This window comes from Pogoniulus pusillus, chromosome 15 (genome assembly GCF_015220805.1).
Source record: "Pogoniulus pusillus isolate bPogPus1 chromosome 15, bPogPus1.pri, whole genome shotgun sequence".
Classification (NCBI taxonomy): domain Eukaryota; kingdom Metazoa; phylum Chordata; class Aves; order Piciformes; family Lybiidae; genus Pogoniulus; species Pogoniulus pusillus.
The window spans coordinates 24917767-24939116 of record NC_087278.1 but is presented as its reverse complement, the minus strand read 5'-3'; the positions used below and the strand labels follow the sequence as shown (position 1 = coordinate 24939116).

Genomic DNA, 21350 nt, shown 5'->3' with positions numbered 1-21350 from the left:
CCCCGCGCTCCGGAAGTGAGCCCGCCCGGAGCAGAGAGCGGTGCGCTGCAGCGCCATTTTGGGCGGGGGGCGGCGCGGGGGCGGCGCCGCTGCTGCTCCGGCGCCTCGCGGCGGGGACAAAATGGCGTCGCCCCGGGAGGAGGCTTCGCCTGCGCTCAAGCGGCCCCGCGGGCAGCGGCGGCTGCTGGTGGTGCTGGAGGGGGCGAGCCTGGAGACGGTGAAGGTGCGGGCGGTAGGGGCTGCGGCTGCGCTAGCGGCGGCGCGGGAGCCTCTGCCCACCCGTGTGTGCTCTGGCCGCAGGTGGGGAAGACGTTCGAGCTGCTCAACTGCGACAAGCACAAGGCGCTGCTGCTGCGGAGCGGCCGGGACCCCGCGGAGGTGCGGCCCGACATCGCCCACCAGGTACGGCGGGACGCGGGCGGCGCCCGGCGGCTGCAGCGGCGCTCCCTCGGGCCGGGGCGTCTGCCTGCGCCCTTGGAAGGTGTTCGCGCTTGGCCTCCCCGCTGTGGTCCCGGCTTGCAGTCAGTCGCTGGCTAGGTGTGGGATTACTGCCGCTTGGCACTGCAGTGCAGCTGCCGGAGCCCGGTGAACGCCTTCCTGCCTCAGCATCGGCCCCCTCTATGTTCATGAGCGCTAAGGCTCAATTTTTCCGAGAGTCTCTCCTCTCTTGTGCCTTTTTCTGTTGCTACTGCTGTGCTTCCCTATTCCAGAGCCTCCTGATGCTCATGGACAGCCCGCTGAACCGGGCTGGCCTCCTGCAGGTTTACATCCACACCCAGAAGAATGTTCTAATCGAAGTCAATCCCCAGACAAGAATCCCAAGAACTTTTGATCGGTTCTGTGGTCTCATGGGTAAGTGATTCAAAACTTCTACCAGCCACAACGTGGCACACTGCAGTGCTTAGGAGGGGAGCTCAGGGAAGAGTTAGGAAGTTGCATCAACTTCCCAGAGCGGGTGAGTAAAGGAAAGAGAAGCAGAAGTGGCTTTCTCCAAGTTCCAGAATCAGTCCTTAACACAGTAGGGAGTACCTGCATGAGGCTGTGCTAGCAGCAGAGTGGCCTGAATAGTTCTTAGGGCTGAAGTAGATGGTGCTAGGGACACTGAAGATTGGCTTTTTATCTACTTCAGCTCAGACCACCAGGTAGGGAATAGTATTCCAGCAGCAAAAGAACAGCCAACTCAGGTTCATTTCTTCTCTTGTCAGTTCAGTTGCTGCACAAGCTCAGTGTCCGAGCAGCTGATGGGCCTCAGAAACTGCTGAAGGTAAACACTGACTGTTCACAGGTGTGCTGCAGCGCTGCTGAGCTGCGGCTAGGGGCGATGGGGTGATTAATCTGGTTGTTTTCATCTTGGGGGGTTTGTTTGGGTCTTTCTGAACAAGCAGTGGCATTACCTGGGTGGCAAAGTTTTTAACCTCTGCACCTCTACTGACTTTCTGCAGGTCATTAAAAACCCAGTGAGTGATCACCTCCCTGTGGGCTGTATGAAGATAGGGACCTCTTTTGCAGCTCCCAAGGTGTCAGATCTGCGTCAGCTGGCTCCTGCAGCAGACCCAGTTGCCATTGTTGTGGGAGCTTTTGCCCATGGTTCAGTAAGTGCACCCATGCCTTATTTGGGGTTGTAACAATGTTGTCAGCATTGATTTTGGTCTTGTTAGGAGCATGGGGCATTTTTCTTTATTTTGTAAGCATGGTCCTCTCTGTCCCACCTCTCTTCTCCCCCTAGATGGGTTTGTCAAAATATGGCCCACTGAATCCTTCAACACTTGGGACTTTTCTCCCTCCCAAGAGAGAGCACTAGAGAAGGGCTGGCAGCTTTCCTGCTGGAAGAATACTGTGTCTTTCCACCTAAGACAGATGGGGCTAAGGGAAAACTTGGAGCTTAATAATGTTGTGTTTTGTTGTTTTTTTTCCCCTGTCTTCCCCTAGGTCAGTGTTGACTACACAGAAAAAATGGTCTCTATCAGCAATTATCCCCTCTCTGCTGCCTTGACCTGTGCTAAAATTACTACTGCCTTTGAGGAAGCTTGGGGAGTAGTGTGAGCTGCTACTGCTGGCAGGGTGGACTTTTGTACAGTGACTCCATGTTCTGGAAAGACTCTTTTTACTTGGGTGTTGACCTGGTGCAACTTGGGCTCTTGAAGGGAAAAAGGCTTTAATTTCAACCTTGCAGAGCTCCTGGCACAGTGAGACTTCAAAAGGACTGCCCCATCGACCTTGTTCTTCCATTAAAGGTCACTTTGGTGAAGAGTGCTTGTGTATTTTACTTTCATGTCTCATACATGAGCAGCCTCCATCCCTTCAGAGCAGGGACTCGGCCCAAGTTTGTCACGGAACTGAAACTCTCACCCTGCAGCTGACGTTGCTCACTCCTGCAGAATCCCTTTGCTGGGTGGTGTGCCACAGTTCACACCGAGGCGCTCAAGAGGAAAGGAGCTGAAGCCGATATGAAAAATACCAGGAGCAACTTTTATCTCGGATGACAAACGTAGAAAAGTCAGGTGGTGGCTCCAAGCCCAGTGCAGCCCGATCCGCCTCGGAGGGCTTCGCAATCATCTGGTAGCGGGAGAGCCACGAGTGTCCACGGGAGGGCGGCAGAGAGATAAGGCAACAGGCGGAGGGTGGCGAGCGGGGAGCCTCGCTCCGCGCCTCCTGCAGGGTCTCCGACCCTGGGCTTCCTCCTTCCCCCTCCTCGCGTTGGATCAAAGTCGCACAGCACGGCAGAGCTGGCAGGGGACTCTGCTCCGGAGTTTGGAATCGACTCCTACAAATGCACAGGTGATACAATCTGGAAAAAAAGGTGCCTGGTTTGGTTTATGGCTGCCTCTCGCCATGGGAGGGTGGAACACTGCTGCCTTGCTTTACTTCCCCAGTCCAAGCAGGGGTTTTTCTGAGTGCAGCCTTACCTCTGGGCTGTTATTCTGCCCTCTTTAGCTTTTCTTTTCGTGGCACAATCGATTTGCGAATGTAAGGCAGCACCAGCAGCAAGGTGAGGAACAGCACATGGCCACAGAAATAAACAGACCTGTACACCTGTGAAGGGCAAGGCAGGGGTAAGGAGCAGTGAGCACAAGTGAGAGGGGATGGAGGGAAAGGGAGTGGTTGCAGTTACTGAATACCTTCATCCATTTGTCCCAAGTGAAAAGGCAAAATGGCACCAGAGAGTAACCCATGAACATCCAGTGGATAGCCTGCTGCAGCACATAGAAGAGGGGCTGCAAGGCAGTGATGGAGGCCAGGGCGTTCAGAGGAGGGCTGTCCCGAACCAGATTGATCACCTGAGTTAAAAAACACAAATTCCCCTCCTACAGCTGCAGGCTCTGGCACCAAAGTTACCTACCCAGCTGTGTCACAATCATTTCAGGAAGCTGTTTAGCCAGGTTTTGAGACAAGCACCCCTTCCTGCTTAAAGTTTAGTTTACAGAATCCCAGTTTAAAGAGAAAATGTTGTGCCTTCAGGACTGGGAATTCAGCTCGTGCTTATCCTTCAGTCTTTCCAGCTGCCAGGCACCTCAGTTGCCCACTACTCCTCTGCAAAGTTCTCCAATTCTGCAGTACATGTGTGGCTTGCCTATGCAGAAGCCAGCAGCCCACCAAACTGCTGAGATCAAAACCATGTTGTGTTTGAAAATCCCTTCCAAAGTGAGTGGCTGTTTATCAGGCTTCATCTCACTAAAGCCTCGAGGGTGGCAGCTGAGGAAAGGCTGACACAGGGCTTCTCCACTCTGTCAGTCCCTAGAAGCTCACCTGTCTCTCAACGATGACTATGAGCAGCTCCATCTGAAAGCACACCAGGTAGCCAGAGTGCAGCCCGTGCCAAATGGCCAGGAAGAACAGGGCCAGTGCCTGTGACAGCAGTTTGTTACCCAGGAACTTCAGACGCTTGAAGATGTAGCTAGAGCGGAGAAGAAACAAAGCACTTAACAGTTTGTGTCTTCCTTCTCCGTGGCAGTTGTGCAGGGCCCAAGGGATGCACCCTGTGGTGACAGCTACAGAGAGCTCCCCTCACTAGAGCAAAAAATCACCTTGGCCTTTGTCTTAAATGCTAATGGGGAGAGGAGCTCTGTCCAACAATGCACACCCAAATCACCACAGAATGCCAGGGGTTGGAAGGAACTTCCAAAGATCATCCAGTCTAAACGCCCTGCCAGAGCAGCATCACCTAGGGCAGGTCACACAGGAACACATCCAGGCAGGTTTGGAATGTCTCCAAAGGAGGAGACTCCACAACCTCTCTGGGCAGCCTGCTCCAGGGCTCTGCCACCCTCACAGAGAAAACCAAAACGCTCCTTTTGTTCACACAGAGCCTCCTCTGCTCCAGCTTGCAGCCACTGCCCCTTGTCCTATCACTGCACATCCCTGAGCAGAGCCTGGCTCTGTCCTCCTCACACTGCCCTGCACATCTTGATAGACATGACTGAGGTCACCCCTCAGGCTGCTCTGCTCCCAGCTCCCTCAGCCTGTCCTCAGCAGGGAGATGTTCCTCTGCCTTCAGCACTTTTGTGGCTCTGTGCTGGACAATCTCAAGCAGTTCCCTGAGGTCCTTCTTGAACTGAGTGGCCCAGAGCTGGACACAATATTCCAGATGTGGCCTCACCAGGGCAGAGTAGAGGGGGGGGAAGAGAACTTCTCTGGACCTACTCACGACAGCCCTTCTAATCCACCCCCAAATGCCCTTGGCCACAACAGGAGTTACATATTACAGTTCCTTTGTATGTCCCAGCAAGCACTGAACCAGAACTCAGCTGAGTCACTGCATGGAGCAGCAAGAGATGTGATGCAAGAAGCAGAAGCAGTTGAGGCAGTTCTGTGGCTGGCTGACAAGGCTGTCCTGTTGTAGCCTCTTCTGCTGCCATCAGCTGCTTGCCTTTCTTAACAACCTGCCTTCTCAGACTGAGGGACAAGGTCTAGCCAGCCCAGAAACCTTTCCTATGTCACTGCAGCACAACGTGGAAGAAAAAGTGTAGGAACTGAAACCTGCTGCTTCCTCTACTGCTCCCTGGCACCTAAAAGCTTGGCTCTGCTGACCCAGATGTTAGTCAGAGGTTGCAGAAGGGGAATCGTGTCCTGCTCACCGGGCCACCCAGGCGTTGGTGTTGATGTTGAAGGAAGCAATGGTCCCTGTGAACAGAGGGGTTGTCTCATACAGCCAGACCTTCATGTTGGCACAGGCATCCCACAAGGGCTTCCCACTCTGATCCTTCCCATTGTACCCCAGACCAACCAGGATGCAAACGCCTTCCTACGGGAGAAGAGTCACAAGCAAGATGAAGGAAGCAGGGCTGGGGCAGCTCCGAGTGAAAGCAGCACTGCAGGTGGAACAAATGGCTGCTGGCTTTTGAGTTGGCCTTGGCCAGCACAGCGCACACTGCCCTGGCCTGCCCTGCTCTCCAGGTGTTCGAATTACTTCCCCTGGGTGCTAAGCCCAAGAGCATGCCAAGTGGCTGCCAAGGTGCAACCTCTGCTCATTTCTCCTCCCAGGAGTGACCTCTGGACTCACCGTAACGAGCCAGCAAGTGACATATTTGTAGAGGATAATTTTGCCCCAGATCATGATGTAGCCACAGCGGAACCAGAGAGGCTTCTCCTGCAGAGAGAAGGGGGAAACAGGATGAAAACTACAACTGCAGTCAAGTGGCAATGATGAGAGGAGGTGAATGAGATCTCATCACTTTTTGCTTGAACCTGATGTCTGTGTTGGGACTGCTGCTGAGTCTTTTGCATTGCAAACACATCCTTCTGCCTTCAGTGACACTGGGCCACGCTGTGGAACTTACACCCTCATTTCACAGGGCCACAGAATGTCAGGGGTTGGAAGGAACTTCCAAAGATCATCCAGTCTAGCTCCCCTGCCACAGCAGCATCACCCAGAGCAGGTCACACAGGAACACATCCAGGCGGGTTTCGAATGTCTCCAAAGGAGGAGACTCCACAACCTCTCTGGGCAGCCTGCTCCAGGGCTCTGCCACCCTCACAGTGAAAAAGTTTCTCCTTTTGTTCACACAGAGCCTCCTCTGCTCCAGCTTGCACCCACTGCCCCTTCTCCTATCACTGCACATCCCTGAGCAGAGCCTGGCTCTGTCCTCCTCACACTGCCCTGCACATCTTGATAAACATGACTGAGGTCACCCCTCAGGCTGCTCTGCTCCCAGCTCAAGAGCCCCAGCTCCCTCAGCCTGTCCTCAGCAGGGAGATGTTCCTCTGCCTTCAGCACTTTTGCGGCTCTGTGCTGGACAATCTCAAGCAGTTCCCTGAGGTCAGTCTTGAACTAAGGGGCCCAGTGCTGGACTCAGTGTTCCAGATGTGGCCTCACTAGGGCGGAGTAGAGAGGGAGGAGAACCTCTCTCAACCTACTCACCACAGCTCTTCTAATGCACCCCAGGATGCCCTTGGCTATCTTGGCCATCAGGGCACATTGCAAGTTACTCAAGTGAAGTTCTCTGCGTGTGAGGCTGACATGGAAGGTCACTGGAAGGTCAGAAATACAGGTGTGAGGTGTTCCAAGAACAAAAGGTAGCAACTAGACGAGTTCTTCAGAATTAATTCTCCTGATCCAGTGCCCACTAGACAATGGAATCCTTCCCCACCCCACAGCTGCAAATGAATCCATACCATGTAATCATCTGAGATGAGGTAGTCATCAGAGACATACAGGCTTGCCAAGGTGTAGGTCACTAGAAACACCAGGCCCAAACTCAGGCGCTTGAGAGCAGGCACAAAACTGACAAAGAAAAACATGCAGGTCAGAGAAAAGCCTTCAGAAGACAACATCAAACTCATCATTTTAAAGACAGAAGTAGAGAAGAAGAGGCAGGGGAGACAGCAACAGGGAGCTACCACGTTCCACTGCAGCAGACGGCTCCATTTGGAAGCCACGGTGCTAACACGAGGTTGGGACCCGGTCAGATGGTTGCTATTCATGCCCTGGAGCGATGCTAGGCCATTGTTCAGAGAGCTCTGAGCAGCTTTTGAAGGACAGCCTCACCTCAGAAATCATTTCTGGTCACACTACTTTAGTGTGCAGGGAAGGCCTTCTGCTGCAGGGAACGGGTGGCGGGAGCTTAGGGAGGTGAGGAGCTAAGTGGCTTTTCATTACCTGTTGGGTCTCTGGCCTTGGACGTCAGTCATCTCACCCCTTGCCAGCTTCTGGTAGTCTGTCATGGAGAACTGAGGCCCCACCATGAAGGCACCATAGAAATAGGAGAATCCTGAGACCTCCAGCAAGGTAGGAACTCTCCGGACAGCAAATCGCCGCTGCTCAGGGGTCAGGAGCTCCTGTACCAAAGGCAGAGGCATTAACATCACCCCAGGGAATCTCACCCTGGCTCTGGATCTGACCTCCTCAGGCCCCCTCCTTAATGCTCTCAGTTCTTGCTCTCCGTGGACATGGAATTTCCCACTTCATCCTTCACATCCACTCCTCTCCCCAGCCCTCCCCAACCTCTCTGAACAAGACCCAGTGGTTGAAGCCTCCTGCAGAGCTCCAGAGGTGGAAGTGATCTACTGACACGCAGCCCTGCCACAACAGGCATTGCAAAGCACTCTGACCCATCCCAGCCTTGACTGCACTGCATCTACAAGACCTTTGTCCTACAGTTCCTACTTCTTGATGCAAGAAGTCATTCTCTTTTAAATGCTAGAAACTTCAGCCTAGGAACTTTCAGCTCCTCCTAGATTTCTTGCAGTCACCAGTGACCCTGTGGATGCTTAAAGACTCAGCCTCCAAACAGGAGGTGAAGAATGCACATGCTTGGAATAGGATTAAGAGACTGTAGCAAATGTCCTGCCCTCTCCCACGTGTTGTGTTGTGCAACTTCTCTCCCTGTTTCATCTGCTCTACCAACAGGGCCCTAACAAATGCTAAGGGGCAACCATGCTCAGAGATGTGGTGAGGCTAAACAAAGGAAAGAGGTGGGAATGGAGATCCATGGAAAGTGAGATCTAGTGCTGATGGTCTGCAGCTTAAAGGCACACCACTGACAAGACACAGCACTGGGAACCTAAAGCAACAAGTCTGGGGGAAGGAGATGGTGAGGATTCGGAAGGGGGCAGAAAAATATTCCTGTGTAATGGATACATTTTTGTCCATCTGTAAACGCTGCTGTCTCTGTTCCAAATGACTTCTTTCCACCCCAGGATTTAGTGCCCTCAGACACTCATGGAGGCTCCCTTCTCAGCTATGGCTTTTACCAAGAAATGAAGGCAGCTGGCTAACTCATGTGCTTTGAGCTTTGCTGGCTAACTGACACGCTTTGAGCTTTTCTGACCTCCAGCTCACTGGAATGGCAGGAAAGAGGGGAGGAGGAAGGAATGAGAAATGGTGTCCTACTCACCGGATCTTTTCCTCCATCGTAGTAATCAATGGCCAGACCTAGAGGTGAGAAACAGTTATTGGAGGCCCTGTGCTGGGCTGTTTGGGCTGAGCAAGCACTCCTCCCTTCCCTGAGGCATGCCTTGCCATAGGAGGGAGGTGTCACTCACCAATCAACTTGAGTGTTAAGACACAGTGTGGCATTGTCCACTTGATGTCGTAGCGCTCGGTGGCTGTGCAGTAATACCCAGCCATAAGGTATGTCTGAAAAAAATCATTGTGTGGGTTATCCAAACTCATTCCTCCAGCTGCTTTTCATCTGTCTCCAGCTCTTCCACCCATAGTTGCCACTGGGATATGCAAAACTGAACAGGGGGCTCCTTTCTACAAACCAACGCAGCAAGAAAGAGCTTTACCATCTGAAAGCAGAAGGTGGTGAAGATGGCAGTGACTGTGCGACCCATGAGTCTCAGGATGAGGAACTGGATTAGGACACAGAGCAGGGAATGAAAAAATTGCATCCCTGTGGGACAGGAAAGAGAGAGAGGGATTAAACAGAAGCAGTATCCTTCCCCACAACAGGTCCTCCCAAACCACAGCACATCCTAGGCTGGGCAGCTCTTCTCTTCCCAAATGCCTCTTACCAAAATTGAAGTAAGCAATTGAGAGTCCTGTGAAGATGTTGTAGAGGTGGATGAGGTAGGTCTCCTTCTGGAAGAGGAAGTAGCGCTGGAACAAGGCAAAAGGATATCCTGAGGAGAAAAAAGATAGAGGAAAAAGATGAAGGAGTTGTAGATTGGTGGACAGGCACTCCCAATAGCCCACAGAACCACAGAACTGTGGAGGTAGGAAGAGACTTTTGAGGTCATCAAGTCCAACCACTCACCTGGAGCTCACAATCCCACCACGGCTGCTAAGCCACATCACTCAGCACCACATCCATGCATCTTTAAAACACCTCCAGGGATGGTGACTCCACCTGGGCAGCCTCTTCCAGTATTTTTCCTAATATCCAACCTAAGCCTCCCTTGGCACCACCTGAGGCTGTTTCCTCTTGTCCTGACACACTGTTGCATGTGGGAAGAGACCAACCCCCAACCTATCTCCAACCTCCTTTCAAGGACTTACAGAGGGTGATGAGGTCTGCCCTCAGCCTCCTCTTACGAAGGCTAAACAACCCCAGTTCCCTAAGCTGCTCCTCACCAGACCTGTTCTCCACACCCTTCACCAGCTCTCTTGCCCTTCTCTGCACTTGCTCCAGCCTCTCCATGTCCTCCTTGGAGTGCCAGATTAGAGCTTTCTAGAATGTGCTACTAGGAACATGTCCTTGACAGAGACACAGCAGCAGCAGCAGCACCACAGCGAGCACTCCTGACGCTGCATTTCCATCCTGGCAGACAGCTGCCAGGTGAATTACTCTTAGATTACACTGAAGAAAGTAACAGGAACATAATTCTAGCCAAGTTGGCATGGAGGTGACAGTTTCTGGCCTCATTCAGTCCACGAGAGGGATAATGCTGAACTCCAGGAATCTCACTTTAGTCTCTGATTCATTCCCAAATCCTGAGACCATACAGGAAATAGGACGAGGTGCTGGAGTCAAAACAAAGAAAGAAAGAAAGGAGAGGGGGGAAATTTTCTGGCCAACACCAATACATTGGCCTAAAAAAGTCATTCCCCACTCCTGCTGCAGAGGAGGTGTGTCCATGGCGTGGCCCAGCTTTAATCCCAGGTTCCTTAAACAAGTACATGGTTTGCAGTCTGTCAGTGCTAGCAGGCTGAGGTGTGACTGGAGACGTTTTGAGGGTACCAAATCCCTTGGGAAGAAGTCCCAGAATTTGGGACTCTGGGGCTCCCTTCTACTTCCCAAACTGCAGATTCTGCTGAGCCCAGAGGTGTACCTGCTGCTTCTTGAAACCAAGCTGCTGCTCCCCACTGCCTTGGCCCCTTGTCACCCCTCCTTTGGTCCGCCCTACCTCCTTGTTCCCCTTCATTTCTCTGGTGTTCCTCGCTGGTTTCCATGCCACAGGCTGCTTCCCTGGTCCAAGTGGCCAGCCAGTCCTGCATACCACAGCCCTTCACCCACAGAGCCTGGCAACCTCACTCCTGCTCATCCAGCCTGCTCTTCCCTGCCACAGCAGCAGCTCCAAATTCCATCAGGAGATGCCTTCCCCAAAGCATCCCTTTCCCTTCCTGCACCTCCACGCTTTTTACGCGGCGTTCTTCTTGTTGCCTGATGTGCACTTCTGCCCCAGTCCTCCACTGCTTCCCTGGGCAGCAGCTGGGAGGGAAAGAGGGAACTGGCAAAGGCAGTTCCTTGCACAGGCTCTGCGGGGATGCAGGAGGAACTCCCAGAATGAGACCACCACAACAAAAGCAGCAGTTTTGTCTCCCAGCCTTCTGCTCAGGAATACATGCAGGTGAGGGCTGCTTACTCACATGCCAGTTTTCCTGCTGAGTTTTAATGCTTATGAAAAACTTCACCAGGAAAATTGGCACGTGGGGAAAAACACCCAAGGAACGTTAACAGTTGGCTTGGTGAAATCTGGGCCCCTCAATTCAAGAAAGATGTTGAGGTGCTGGAACATGTCCAGAGAAGGGCAACAAAGCTGGTGAGGGACCTGGAACACAAACCTTATAAGGAGAGGCTGAGGGAGCTGGGCCTGTTTAGCCTGGAGAAGAGGAGGCTCAGGGGTGATCTTATTACTGTCTACAACTACCTGAAGGGACATTGTAGCCAGGTGGGGGTGGCCTCTTCTCCCAGGTAACCAGCAATAGAACAAGGGGACACAGTCTCAAGTTGTGCCAGGGTAGGTATAGGCTGGATGTTAGGAAGAAGTTCTTCCCAGAGAGAGTGATTGGCATTGGAATGGGCTGCCCAGGGAGGTGGTGGAGGAGGCACCGTCCCTGGGGGTCTTCAAGAAGAGCCTGGCTGAGGCACTTAGTGCCATGGTCTGGTTGACTGGTTAGGGCTGGGTGCTAGGTTGGCCTGGATGATCTTGGAGGTCTCTTCCAACCTGGTTGATTCTATGATTCTATGATTCTATGAGAGGGAGTGACAGGACTAGGGGGAGTGGAGCGAAGCTGGAGATGGGTAGGTTCAGAGTGGAGGTGAGGAGGAAGTTGTTCAGCATGAGAGTGGTGAGAGGCTGGAATGGGTTCCCCAGGGAGGTGGTTGAGGCCCCATGGCTGGAGGTGTTTAAGGCCAGGCTGGATGGGGCTCTGGCCAGCCTGATCTAGGGTAGGATGTCCCTGCCCATGGCAGAGGGGTTGGAACTGGATGATCTTTGTGGTCCCTTCCAATCCTGACTGATTCCATGATTCTAAGTGCTTTACAAAAAACAGTCTGGAGAGTAACCATCATTTTAGATCCAAAAAGTTACAGTCCTGTGCTTTACTGTGAAATAGTATTTCTCCCCCTTTTCAGCAAGAGAGAGAAAAATCAGATCAGCAATACCAAAAGCTCAGTTTCTTGCTGTTTGTCAATCTGTACAGTTTTAAAAGTGCATTTTCAAGGGTTTCCCACTCTCACCAAAATTAGCACAGTTCTGCAAAACATTCCATTGTCATTGGTGGGGGGGGGAAAAGAAACAAACAACCCCAACCTGTTTTTTGCCTCTGGCCATTTGTGTAGACAGAATTAAATAGTCTATTTCAAACCTCTGAAACCCAGAAAATGTATTTCTTTTCCCCCATCCCCAAATGCTCCTCCTCTCTCACTTGTCTGGCATGCTTCTTTTAAGCTCTACAAAGGAGATCCTGCATTGCAGGGTAGGAGAGCCCTGCACAGGGACCTGGACAGGCTGGATGGGTGGGCAGAGGCCAATGGGATGAGATTTAACAAGGACAAGTGCAGGGTTCTGCACTTTGGCCACAACAACCCCAAGCAGTGCTACAGACTGGGAATAGAGTGGCTGAGAGCAGCCAGAAAGAAAGGGACCTGGGGGTGCTGGTAGAGAGTAGCTGAAGATGAGGCAGCAGTGTGCCCAGGTGGGCAAGAGAGCCAATGGCATCCTGGCCTGGATCAGGAGGAGTGTGGCCAGTAGGATGAGGGAGGTTACTCTGCCCCTGTACTCAGCACTGGTCAGGCCACACCTTGAGTGCTGTGTCCAGTTCTGGGCTCCTCAATTCAGGAGAGATGTTGAGGTGCTGGAATGTGTCCAGAGAAGGGCAACAAAGCTGGTGAGGGGCCTGGAACACAAACCCTATGAGGAGAGGCTGAGGGAGCTGGGGGTGTGCAGCCTGGAGAAGGCTCGGGGGGGTCCTCATTGCTGTCTACAACTACCTGAAGGGAGGCTGTAGCCAGGTGGGGGTTGGTCTCTTCTGCCAGGCAACCAGCAATAGAACAAGGGGACACAGTCTCAAGTTGTGCTGGGGGAGGTCTAGGCTGGATGGTAGGAGGAGGAGGAAGTTGTTGGCAGAGAGAGTGATTGGCATTGGAATGGGCTGCCCAGGGAGGTGGTGGAGTCACCATCCCTGGAGGTGTTCAAGAACAGACTGGATGAGGCACTCAGTGCCATGGTCTGGTTGACTGGCTAGGGCTGGGTGCTAGGTTGGACTGGATGAACTTGGAGAAGTCTTCCAACCTGGATGATTCTATGACCCTGCTCTGGCAGGTGGGTTGCACTGGATGATCTCTGGCGGTCCCTCCCAACCACGCTGAAGTCGTACGGTGGATTGGGCACTTCTCTGAAGGAAAGAGAATGAGAAGCCCTTGCAAACAGAGAGCTGCTAATGTACACAGCAGAGGTGTTTTCAGAAAGCCACAGATCCAACCCCCCTGGTCCTGCACTTACAGGGCTGCTGTTCCGGTTCAAAAGTCACAATGTCAGCCTAAATTCTTCTGATTGCCACAGCGACTCTAGGCTGCAATTTAGTTACACTTTAGCTGCACACCAGGTAACCTTCTCAGCTTTACAACTGGGCCAGTTGCACATTGCAGGTGTGAACTTTAACTCCCAGCAGCGTTGGGCACCGAGTATCAGCAGCCACACCGTGGCCTGTGTGCTTTGGAACACTGATAAACTATTAATAACAAGCTATTGCTACTGACTGCAAAGGAGGACTCTCACCCCACTAGTGCTCTTGAAGCAGCCTGAATTAGCACAGCAGAAGCAGAGAAGCAGGTTGCAAAGTTATCACTGCCTCCTGGCAAGCTTGCTGTCACACTTGGATACGTCAGCAGCAGGATGCTGTGCTGCTTTGCTTTTGCCATTCGGAAGCAGCAGGACTGAAGACCCTGCTCCTTGCTGCTGAGGGACACTGCAGAGCAGCCCCCAGTCTGCCAAAGTCCTCTTTCAGAGCCCACTCAGGCAGAGCAGACCAAGGCTGGAGACTGCCTTGGTGAAAACAGAAGGTGAAAACAGAAGGTGACCCTCTGCTCCAAAGGCATTCTCCTTCTCGGTGCACCATGGAGATAACTTTTGCCTCCCTCTATAGAAGGGTATTAGCAATTGACATAAAAGGGACAAAACAGCAGAGATCTGCTGCTGCTGCCAAATTCCTCCTGCTTTTGTGGTTTGTGTTTTCAGAACTTCACAGGAACAAGAGGATGATCATTGGTTAAGGGAACCCCAGCACTGGAAGCAAAGGACAAGATCAGCTTCTTGGCCATAGCCATTATGGAGACCAATGGACACAACACCTGAGCTTAGGTACAAGAACCTGAGCAGTAGTAGTAAATGAGGAAGAGGCTGGATCAGGCAGGAGGGAAGCTCCCTGAACTCCACACAAAAATAGCACTGTCAAGTTTGCCATCTTCTGGAACAGGTGATGAAGGTGCCTGCCTTTTCCAGAGATGAAGCTGCAAATAAGAACACCAGAAACATTCTTTTCATCTCTGCTCTCTTTATTCCTCTTTATCTGCATCAGCTCTGTTTCATCATCAAGAGAGCAGATCAGACTATTTCTCCCTGTTGCTTATCAGTTAACTGCACCTCTGTTAGCATCCAGCAGATCAGTGCTCCCCTTTTTCTGATGAGATGCTAAAACTAAAAGGAAGGGAAGAGGAAAAAGAGGTGTTCAGAGAGAAGCCTTACCTGGTGTTTTGATGTCAAAGGCATTCTCTCTACCTGTCTGTAATGCTGCTAATGTCCCACACCTTGTGTAAGTCTGGATGGGATGCACAGACACACCATCACAGAATTGTTGAGGTTGGAAAAACCTTTAAGATCATTAAGTCCCACCACTAAGATCATGAAGTCCAGCATAGACAGCTCTGAAGACAAGACCCACGTGGACTGATTGAGAGGAAGCTCACCGTGAACTCTTGCAGCCTAGAAGGCATTCTTGTGCTGGGCTGCATCAAGAGGAGTGTGGTCAGCAGGGCAAGAGAGCAGATTCTGCCCCTTTGCCCTGCTCTGCTGAGACCCCAACTTCAATACTGCATCCAGTTCTGGGGTCTCCAGCATAAGGACACAGAGCTACTGGAGTGAGTCCAGGGGAGGGCACAGACATGGTCCAAGGGCTGGAGCATCTCTGCTATGAGGACAGGCTGAGGGAGCTGGGGTTGTGCAGCCTGGAGAAGAGAAGACTCTGGGGGAACCTTAGAACTGCCTTCTAGTGTCTGAAGGGATCCTACAGGAAGGCTGCAGAGAGACTTTTTATGAGGCTGTCTAGAGTCAGGACAAGGGGGAATGGTTTGAAGCTGAGGGACAATGGGTTCACACTGGGTCTTAAGAACAAGTTCTCCAGTACACGGTGGTGAGACTCTGGAACAGGCTGCCCAGGAAGGACTGTCCCAAAGCATGTGAACAGGGCTCTTCTCAGCAGAAGCTGAAATGGAAATACTCTCCAATGAGTGCTCAGCTCCTAGGACCAGGCTGAAACAGATCCAAAGCAAACACCCAAGCCCCATCAGTACTGCACACAAACAGCTCTGCCCTGCAGATCTGCTCCTACTGCACCATTTTACCTGCAGACAAAGTAAGTGTCCAGCACCAGGCAGTGCTCTCTTCTATTGTTTCAGGAGCAAGATGTGCTTGAAGTTGAGAGTTTAAACAAAGCAGCACATGAATGCTCTGTCACAGGGCTGGGTTTAGCACCTGTGATGGGACAGTGCTGCCTCTTACAGCTTCTCCCACATCTTATCCATTTAAAAAGTCATTTCCTCCCCTTCAGTAAGGTTCTTGCCTGGCTGACCAGCCAGGAACCTGACTGGGATAAGTCATCATCTATGGGTGACCACAGGGAGAATTTCACTGAGCTTAAAAGCCTGCAGGATGCAGAGAGCAAGAATGTGCACAGGATCTAAAACAAATGGTGAGGTAGGTGAGGACGTGGGACTGCTTGCAAACAAAGCAGATGGTTTCTGGCACCTACTCAGCAGGAACATGGCACTTTCTGCAGGTCACTGCTCTGTCTGTAGATGAGGGAACACTTCCACGGTGCACTTCCTGGCAGGTCTGGTTCAGGGTTGTACACAGAATGTTGGCCACCCTCCATATTACGCAGCAGACTGTGCCAGGTAGGTTGCAGGCCACTGTGTAGTGGTATGCCCAGATAAGGATCTTCAGTTCTTCAGCACCACAGAGTCATGCAAAAAAACATGATCAACATGAAGTCCTAAATACACAGTGCCACGAGGCCTCCTGTGTCCTGGCTTACACTTGGAGTGGTAAGAACAAGAGAGAAATCTGCCTCCTTGCAAGGGAGGACAAGAGCAGCAGCACAGCAATCCTCCTCTTGCCTTCACATTGCTGGAGGGGCTCCTTCCTTTCCTCCACCAAGAGGCCAGGACCACACTGGTTCAGATCACTTACCCTGGCACCCAGGAAGGAAGCCTGGCAGTACACAGCTGAGATCACTGCTGACCTAAAGACAGGGTTTCTCCTGGGGGAGCACTGGGCCCTGCACCTAGTCAAGAATGCAAAGCAGAGCACATCTCTCCAGAGACATTTCCCTACGGCTGGGAGACATCGGCAGACTACATCCTCCAATGGCAGGCTCCAGGAACTGTGCTTCAAGTCCTGCTGCTGGTGTTGCCAAATGACAGCCTCGTTTCCTCAAAGGTTGTTTATGCAGATTTTCACCCAGGGGAAGCAGGAGGCAAGTTTTTAATCTTGTACAGGCTGCGTAATGGACCCAACTCCAGCTCTGCTTTTTGCTTCAAAGCTGCAGGCTCCATGGAAAGTGCCTCTGATCTAAGCACAAAGCCATGACTAAAACCCCCAGAATTTGCTCAGCAACGTGCTGTCACAGGCTTCACTTGTTCATTGAGGAAATTCAGTGTCCAATTTTTGTTCTTGGTTGCTCTTCCTTCCTCCTCATTCTCCCCTGCATTCCATTGTTTTCTTTTCAGTAGTGGCAGACTCTCAGCAGTTTTAAATTACTCCTTGGGGTTATTTCAGACCATGGCTATGTGTGCACTTATTCTGAATCAAGAGAATCCATTCAGGTTGGTTCTTCAGCAATAATTCAGCTTTCTCCAGAAGTCAGTATAAGAAGTTGCAAAGTCCTTTGCATCTTTCTCTTTTTTCAGAGGGCTATTTTTACCAGTTTCTGGTGAACTCCTGAACACTGAAACCCTGGAAACAGCTGTTGCAGCAGAACTGCACAGCGTGGATGGTAAAGTGCACCACAGAGGGAGAAAGAGGCAATGATTTTTGAATTCATCTTTGGAGTAGTGGACTGCCCTTCACCCTCAGGGTCCTGTCCTGGAGTAATGCAGCAATATTAGCTGCAGACAACCAAAATAACTCTGCTCCTGAATCTCAGCAAACCTCTGAAAGGGAGGACGTGAAGGAAAAGCCCTGTGTTGGCCATCCTAATGCCACTGCCAGGTTTTAGAAATGCCTTTCATTACACCCCATGCCACCCTGTGCAGCAGGCATCAGTGCTAACTGCATTAGTAACAGGCTTAAGGCTTTCGGTCACATTAAAAGGATTGTGAGCTAAGCTGCAATTAAATGAACACTTCTCTGCTAGCGCTGGGGCAAGGTTCTCTCTCTCCCCTCAGGTAGCTTTGGAGTACTGCTTGGTCCTTCCTTTTAATGTAGAGCTACACTGGGTGAGTCGCCAGGAAAGCAGGAGTTAACCCCCTCTGTCTGAGCGGCTCAACCTAAATGACCTGCAAGAAAGCCAAGCTACAGGTAAGGCTGTTTTGCATGCCTTGACACCTTCCACCCTTCCACCTGAAGTTATGCCTTCAGTTGCATGTAATGAAAAGACCCCAAGCTGCTGAGAAAGCACAGGGCAACGTGCAGCTCTGTCCCCTGGTGTGGTGGACATTTTAGGTATGCAAGGGGAAGAGGTGCCAGTAGGTTCCTAGTCCCTGACCCCTGGGCTTTTAACACACATTAAAAAGACCCCTGAAGACTTTACATAAGTTAGACTGTGGCCTTCCTCAGGAAGGGACACTGCACCAGCTCAGTGCCACCACTGCATGTGGAACACTTGTGACAACACTCACGACTCTCACACTTGATGACTCCATTGGCTGCAGTGGGCATTATCTTCCTGTCATTAAGACCATCACTACCTGTGGTTCATTTCAAAGAAGTGGTCTGGCTCACCCACAAGACATCGAGCAGAAAACAGCTTGCCAAGGCTGTGTCCCAGCTTAGTGCTGGTTAGAAGCAAGAAGGAACTCTGACTGCATGGTCAAAGTACATCCTGCAAAGGCATCTGTCTGCTGTAGGTGTTTGCTTCCCCACAGGCTTTGTAACACCTCGACGGCACCCACCCTTGTTAGACTAGTCCCTTGGCTGGTTCAGCTGACTAGCCTGGAAGTAAACTATCTGCTTTTTCCAGTTTAGGTCTCCGCCAGACAAGCCAATTCAATCAGACTGCAGTCAAAGTACCAGAGAAGGAGAGGTGAGAGCAAGGCAAGTGGGACTTTTCCTGTTCAGCTGTGAGGAGCTGCTAGACTCGTTAGCACTGCCTTACGTGTGTGTGTGTCCTGTTTATGTCTCCTATTACTTCATTTTCTCTTGTTTACAGAAGAGTGGTTTAACTCCAGACAAAAGCTTGTACTGCCTTTCTGCTAGGTCATTACACTACCCAAAGCTTTCCGAACCCAATGCTTCATTGGTGATCTGCAGAGATTTATTTAGATAGCACGTATAGATACAACTGAATTAATGTTTTGGGAGCTATAACCTCCCCCTCAGCTGTTAGCCCACATCACAACTCTAGCCCTGCCTTAACCACTGGCCATGTGATTTAACTATCTCGCGTTCAGATAAGCAGGACCAGCGCGTTTCGCAACGCGCTTCACACTGCAGCGGGAGCACAGCGCAACAGCCCAGTTCTGGCTACTGAGCTCGCAGGCTTTGCTCACGCCACCTGCTAGCCCTTGTGATGACAGGCCACTCCCGCACACTGCCGCGATTCCTGCAGACACCAACGATGTCTCCCGGCACAGACCTCCCTGGCACTCGGGCAGGGCGACATCTCGTAGGGGTTGCGGAGCTTCCTAAGGCTGCACCCCTCCAGACACACGCTCCCGGGTAACTGGGCGCACACGCAGCACCTGCCGCTCACGCAAAGACAGCGAAACAACTCCAAACAAAGTTCTTGCGCCCAAAACACCGCTCCACGGCACAGCCCAAAAGCGCACTTGTTTCAAAACACGCCGAGCGCCAGCACCACGGGGACCGGCTCCACAGGTCTCGGAGCCAGGCTCGCTCTCCGCCCCTCGCCTCAGCCGAGGGACGAGGCGAGCCTGCACCCCTCTCACCGGCAGCCCGCCAGCACCACACCCCGGCTTCCTGCGGCCGCGGAACCCAGCGGCTCGCCTCACAGCAGACTCCCCCTCTCCACCGGGAGAGCGGGAGTCTCCCACTCCGACCCACCCTCCGTCGGTCGGGCTGGCCCAGGCCGAGGCGAGGCCGGTTGTGGTGGGGCGTTCGCCCGCCGGTTCCGCGCACACACGTGGCCTTGCACGGCGGCGCTGATACAGGTGCGGTTCCGCGCCGTTAAGGCGCTGCCTGGCCCCGGCTTCACGCAACGCAGCACGGCGGCGGGGGGTCGCCCGAACCCACGGCGAGCACTGTGTCTTGCCCGGGGTGTCAGACCAGTCACCTCGGACCGCCGCGCCCTTACCCATCAGGATGGACACGATGAGGCGCAGTGCCTGTTCTGACGAGCCCAGGGCCTCGGCCAACTGGGCCAGGCCCCAGCCGGACCCCGTCACCGCCATCTTCTCCCCCGGCCGCCCCGCCGGCCGGTAGCTCCTCGAACCCGGCAGCAGCACCAGCCACCGCAGCCCCCGCACCGCTCGCGGCCCCCTCCGCGCCCATTGGCTGCGCCGGGCCGGCCACGCCCCCCGCCGCCTCCGATTGGGCAGACGGTGGCAGCGGGGCAGGGCCCTGCGCTCACTAAGGCAAAGGTTACCCCGCGAGGGGGCGGTGCCGCGGGGGCCGGCCCCGCCAGCCGCTGATTGGACAAAGCACTTCCGAAGGCGGGGCTGAGCGGGGAGGCGGGCGCAGGCCGAGGCAGGGCGAGGCGGAGCCTGACTCCTAATTGGCTGCGGCGGGACAGGAGAGAGCCGAGTAGGGAGGGGTAGGGGCGGGGCGCGGCAGGGGTTATTCGCGGGCAGAGCAGACCGCGGTGCGGGGCGCGCCGCTGACGGTCGTGCTAGCCGGGCCCGAGCTTTGGCCTTGACTCTGAGTCTAGGTCTGAGCCTCAGTCTTGTTGATTGGGGATAATGCGTGCCGCTGGTCCCGCCAGCCTGCTGGCTGACAGGTATTTGGCTCTTATGGCCCAGAAAGACCTGCTTCCCATGGCAAGTGTTGCAGCGGCACCTGCTCCCTGTGCATGTGGCATCCAGCTCTTTGTGTACAGTCACTACACGGCTCTGCCTACACAGCCTCCTCATACCTGCTTTAGCAGGGTGGGTCGGCTACATGATTTCCGCAGGTGCCTTCCAACCCGCACCATTCTGCAGTAACTCACCTGTTGAAAGATCCTCCAGGTGCAATGGATGTGATCCTATTCCCCTTCGGTGCTGTGTCATTCAGGGGGGCAGTACTGCCCAAATTTATCTGGTTAAGCAAAGCTACACTCATACTAGGTTACTATGAAAAGGGACCTCTAGCAATCTCTGATCCAAGCCTCACAAGCAGAACTCCAAAGCTGGATCAGATTGCTCAGGGCGTTGCCTGGGCAATTGCTTCTGTTTTCAAGGGTAAAGAGCTCTTAAACTGGGCACCTGAGCCCATGCTGGATCATGCTTTGAAGGAGGTGTTTTTGTGCACCCTATACTCAGTTGCCTCTCTTGCAAGTTAGCCTACTGCCTCTTGTCCTGGGGAGGGTTTGACTCCATCATTCTCTTCAGGCAGTAGAACCTATTAGATCCAATTCCTTGTCACAACTAGCTGGGAGACGAACTGCCTGGCAACTTGTCCACATACATGTGGACATACTTGTGAGGCCTGCCCCAAAACCTTGCCTTCCATTGCACTTTTTCAGGCTAAACAAATCCACGTTCCTCAGTACCAATGCTCTAGTCACCACTCCAGCAGCACTCCAGTCTTCCACTGGGTTCTTTCCAGTTTATTCACACCTCTCTTGTGCTGGGGATCCCATACTGAACCCAGCACACTGAATACAACTTCCATGTGTCAGATTGTTTTCCTCTATCACTGCTCTCCACCTGATGACTATGCTGTCACTTGTTCCACTCACTGTGCTGTTAGCTTCCCCTGCATCACAGACTGATGTGCCAGGATCCCCGGGATCTTCTCTGCTGAATTGCTCCTTAGCCTATTGTTTCCCAGAGTCTGATGGCATAGAGCTTTTGGCTCAGGAAGTCTCTGAGCCAAACACTGGAGAACATACCAAATGTGCTAGTTTGAAGCTAGCTGGAATATTTTGGTGAGAATAATTAGATTATAGGCTGTGATAATGATACAATGGTGATGGCTACTTCACTCAAAGGCTTGCTGTGATGTATAAAAACAAGAATATAAATAGAGATAACAGAGTTGCTCTCTGGCTCTGGCTGCATGCACTTCTCTCCCTAATTTGTTGTCTGTGTAACTAATCTGTCTGCTTCCTACCCCCTCTGGACGATTCTCCAAACTTGCCTTGAACATAG

General features: G+C 52.6%; 2 protein-coding genes across 2 annotated transcripts; one reads left to right on the top strand and one right to left on the bottom strand.

The window, feature by feature from the left end:
* Window positions 1–84: 84 nt before the first annotated feature.
* On the top strand, window positions 85–2248 carry EMG1 (EMG1 N1-specific pseudouridine methyltransferase). The gene is made up of 6 exons (XM_064155855.1): window positions 85–223; window positions 301–402; window positions 711–852; window positions 1206–1264; window positions 1443–1592; window positions 1930–2248. Exons 1-6 carry the CDS (start codon window positions 122–124, stop codon window positions 2041–2043), a joined length of 669 nt encoding a protein of 222 aa, XP_064011925.1. The 5' UTR covers window positions 85–121; the 3' UTR covers window positions 2044–2248.
* Window positions 2249–2448: 200 nt separating this feature from the next.
* LPCAT3 (lysophosphatidylcholine acyltransferase 3) lies at window positions 2449–19551 on the bottom strand. Its single transcript, XM_064155853.1, is given in 14 exon segments — window positions 2449–2788; window positions 2907–3033; window positions 3120–3278; window positions 3748–3895; window positions 5076–5242; window positions 5501–5587; window positions 6613–6721; window positions 7097–7275; window positions 8334–8371; window positions 8482–8575; window positions 8728–8834; window positions 8956–9063; window positions 19355–19508; window positions 19510–19551. Coding segments are annotated over 13 exon segments (1509 nt in total). The 3' UTR covers window positions 2449–2788; window positions 2907–2916.
* Window positions 19552–21350: the final 1799 nt, after the last annotated feature.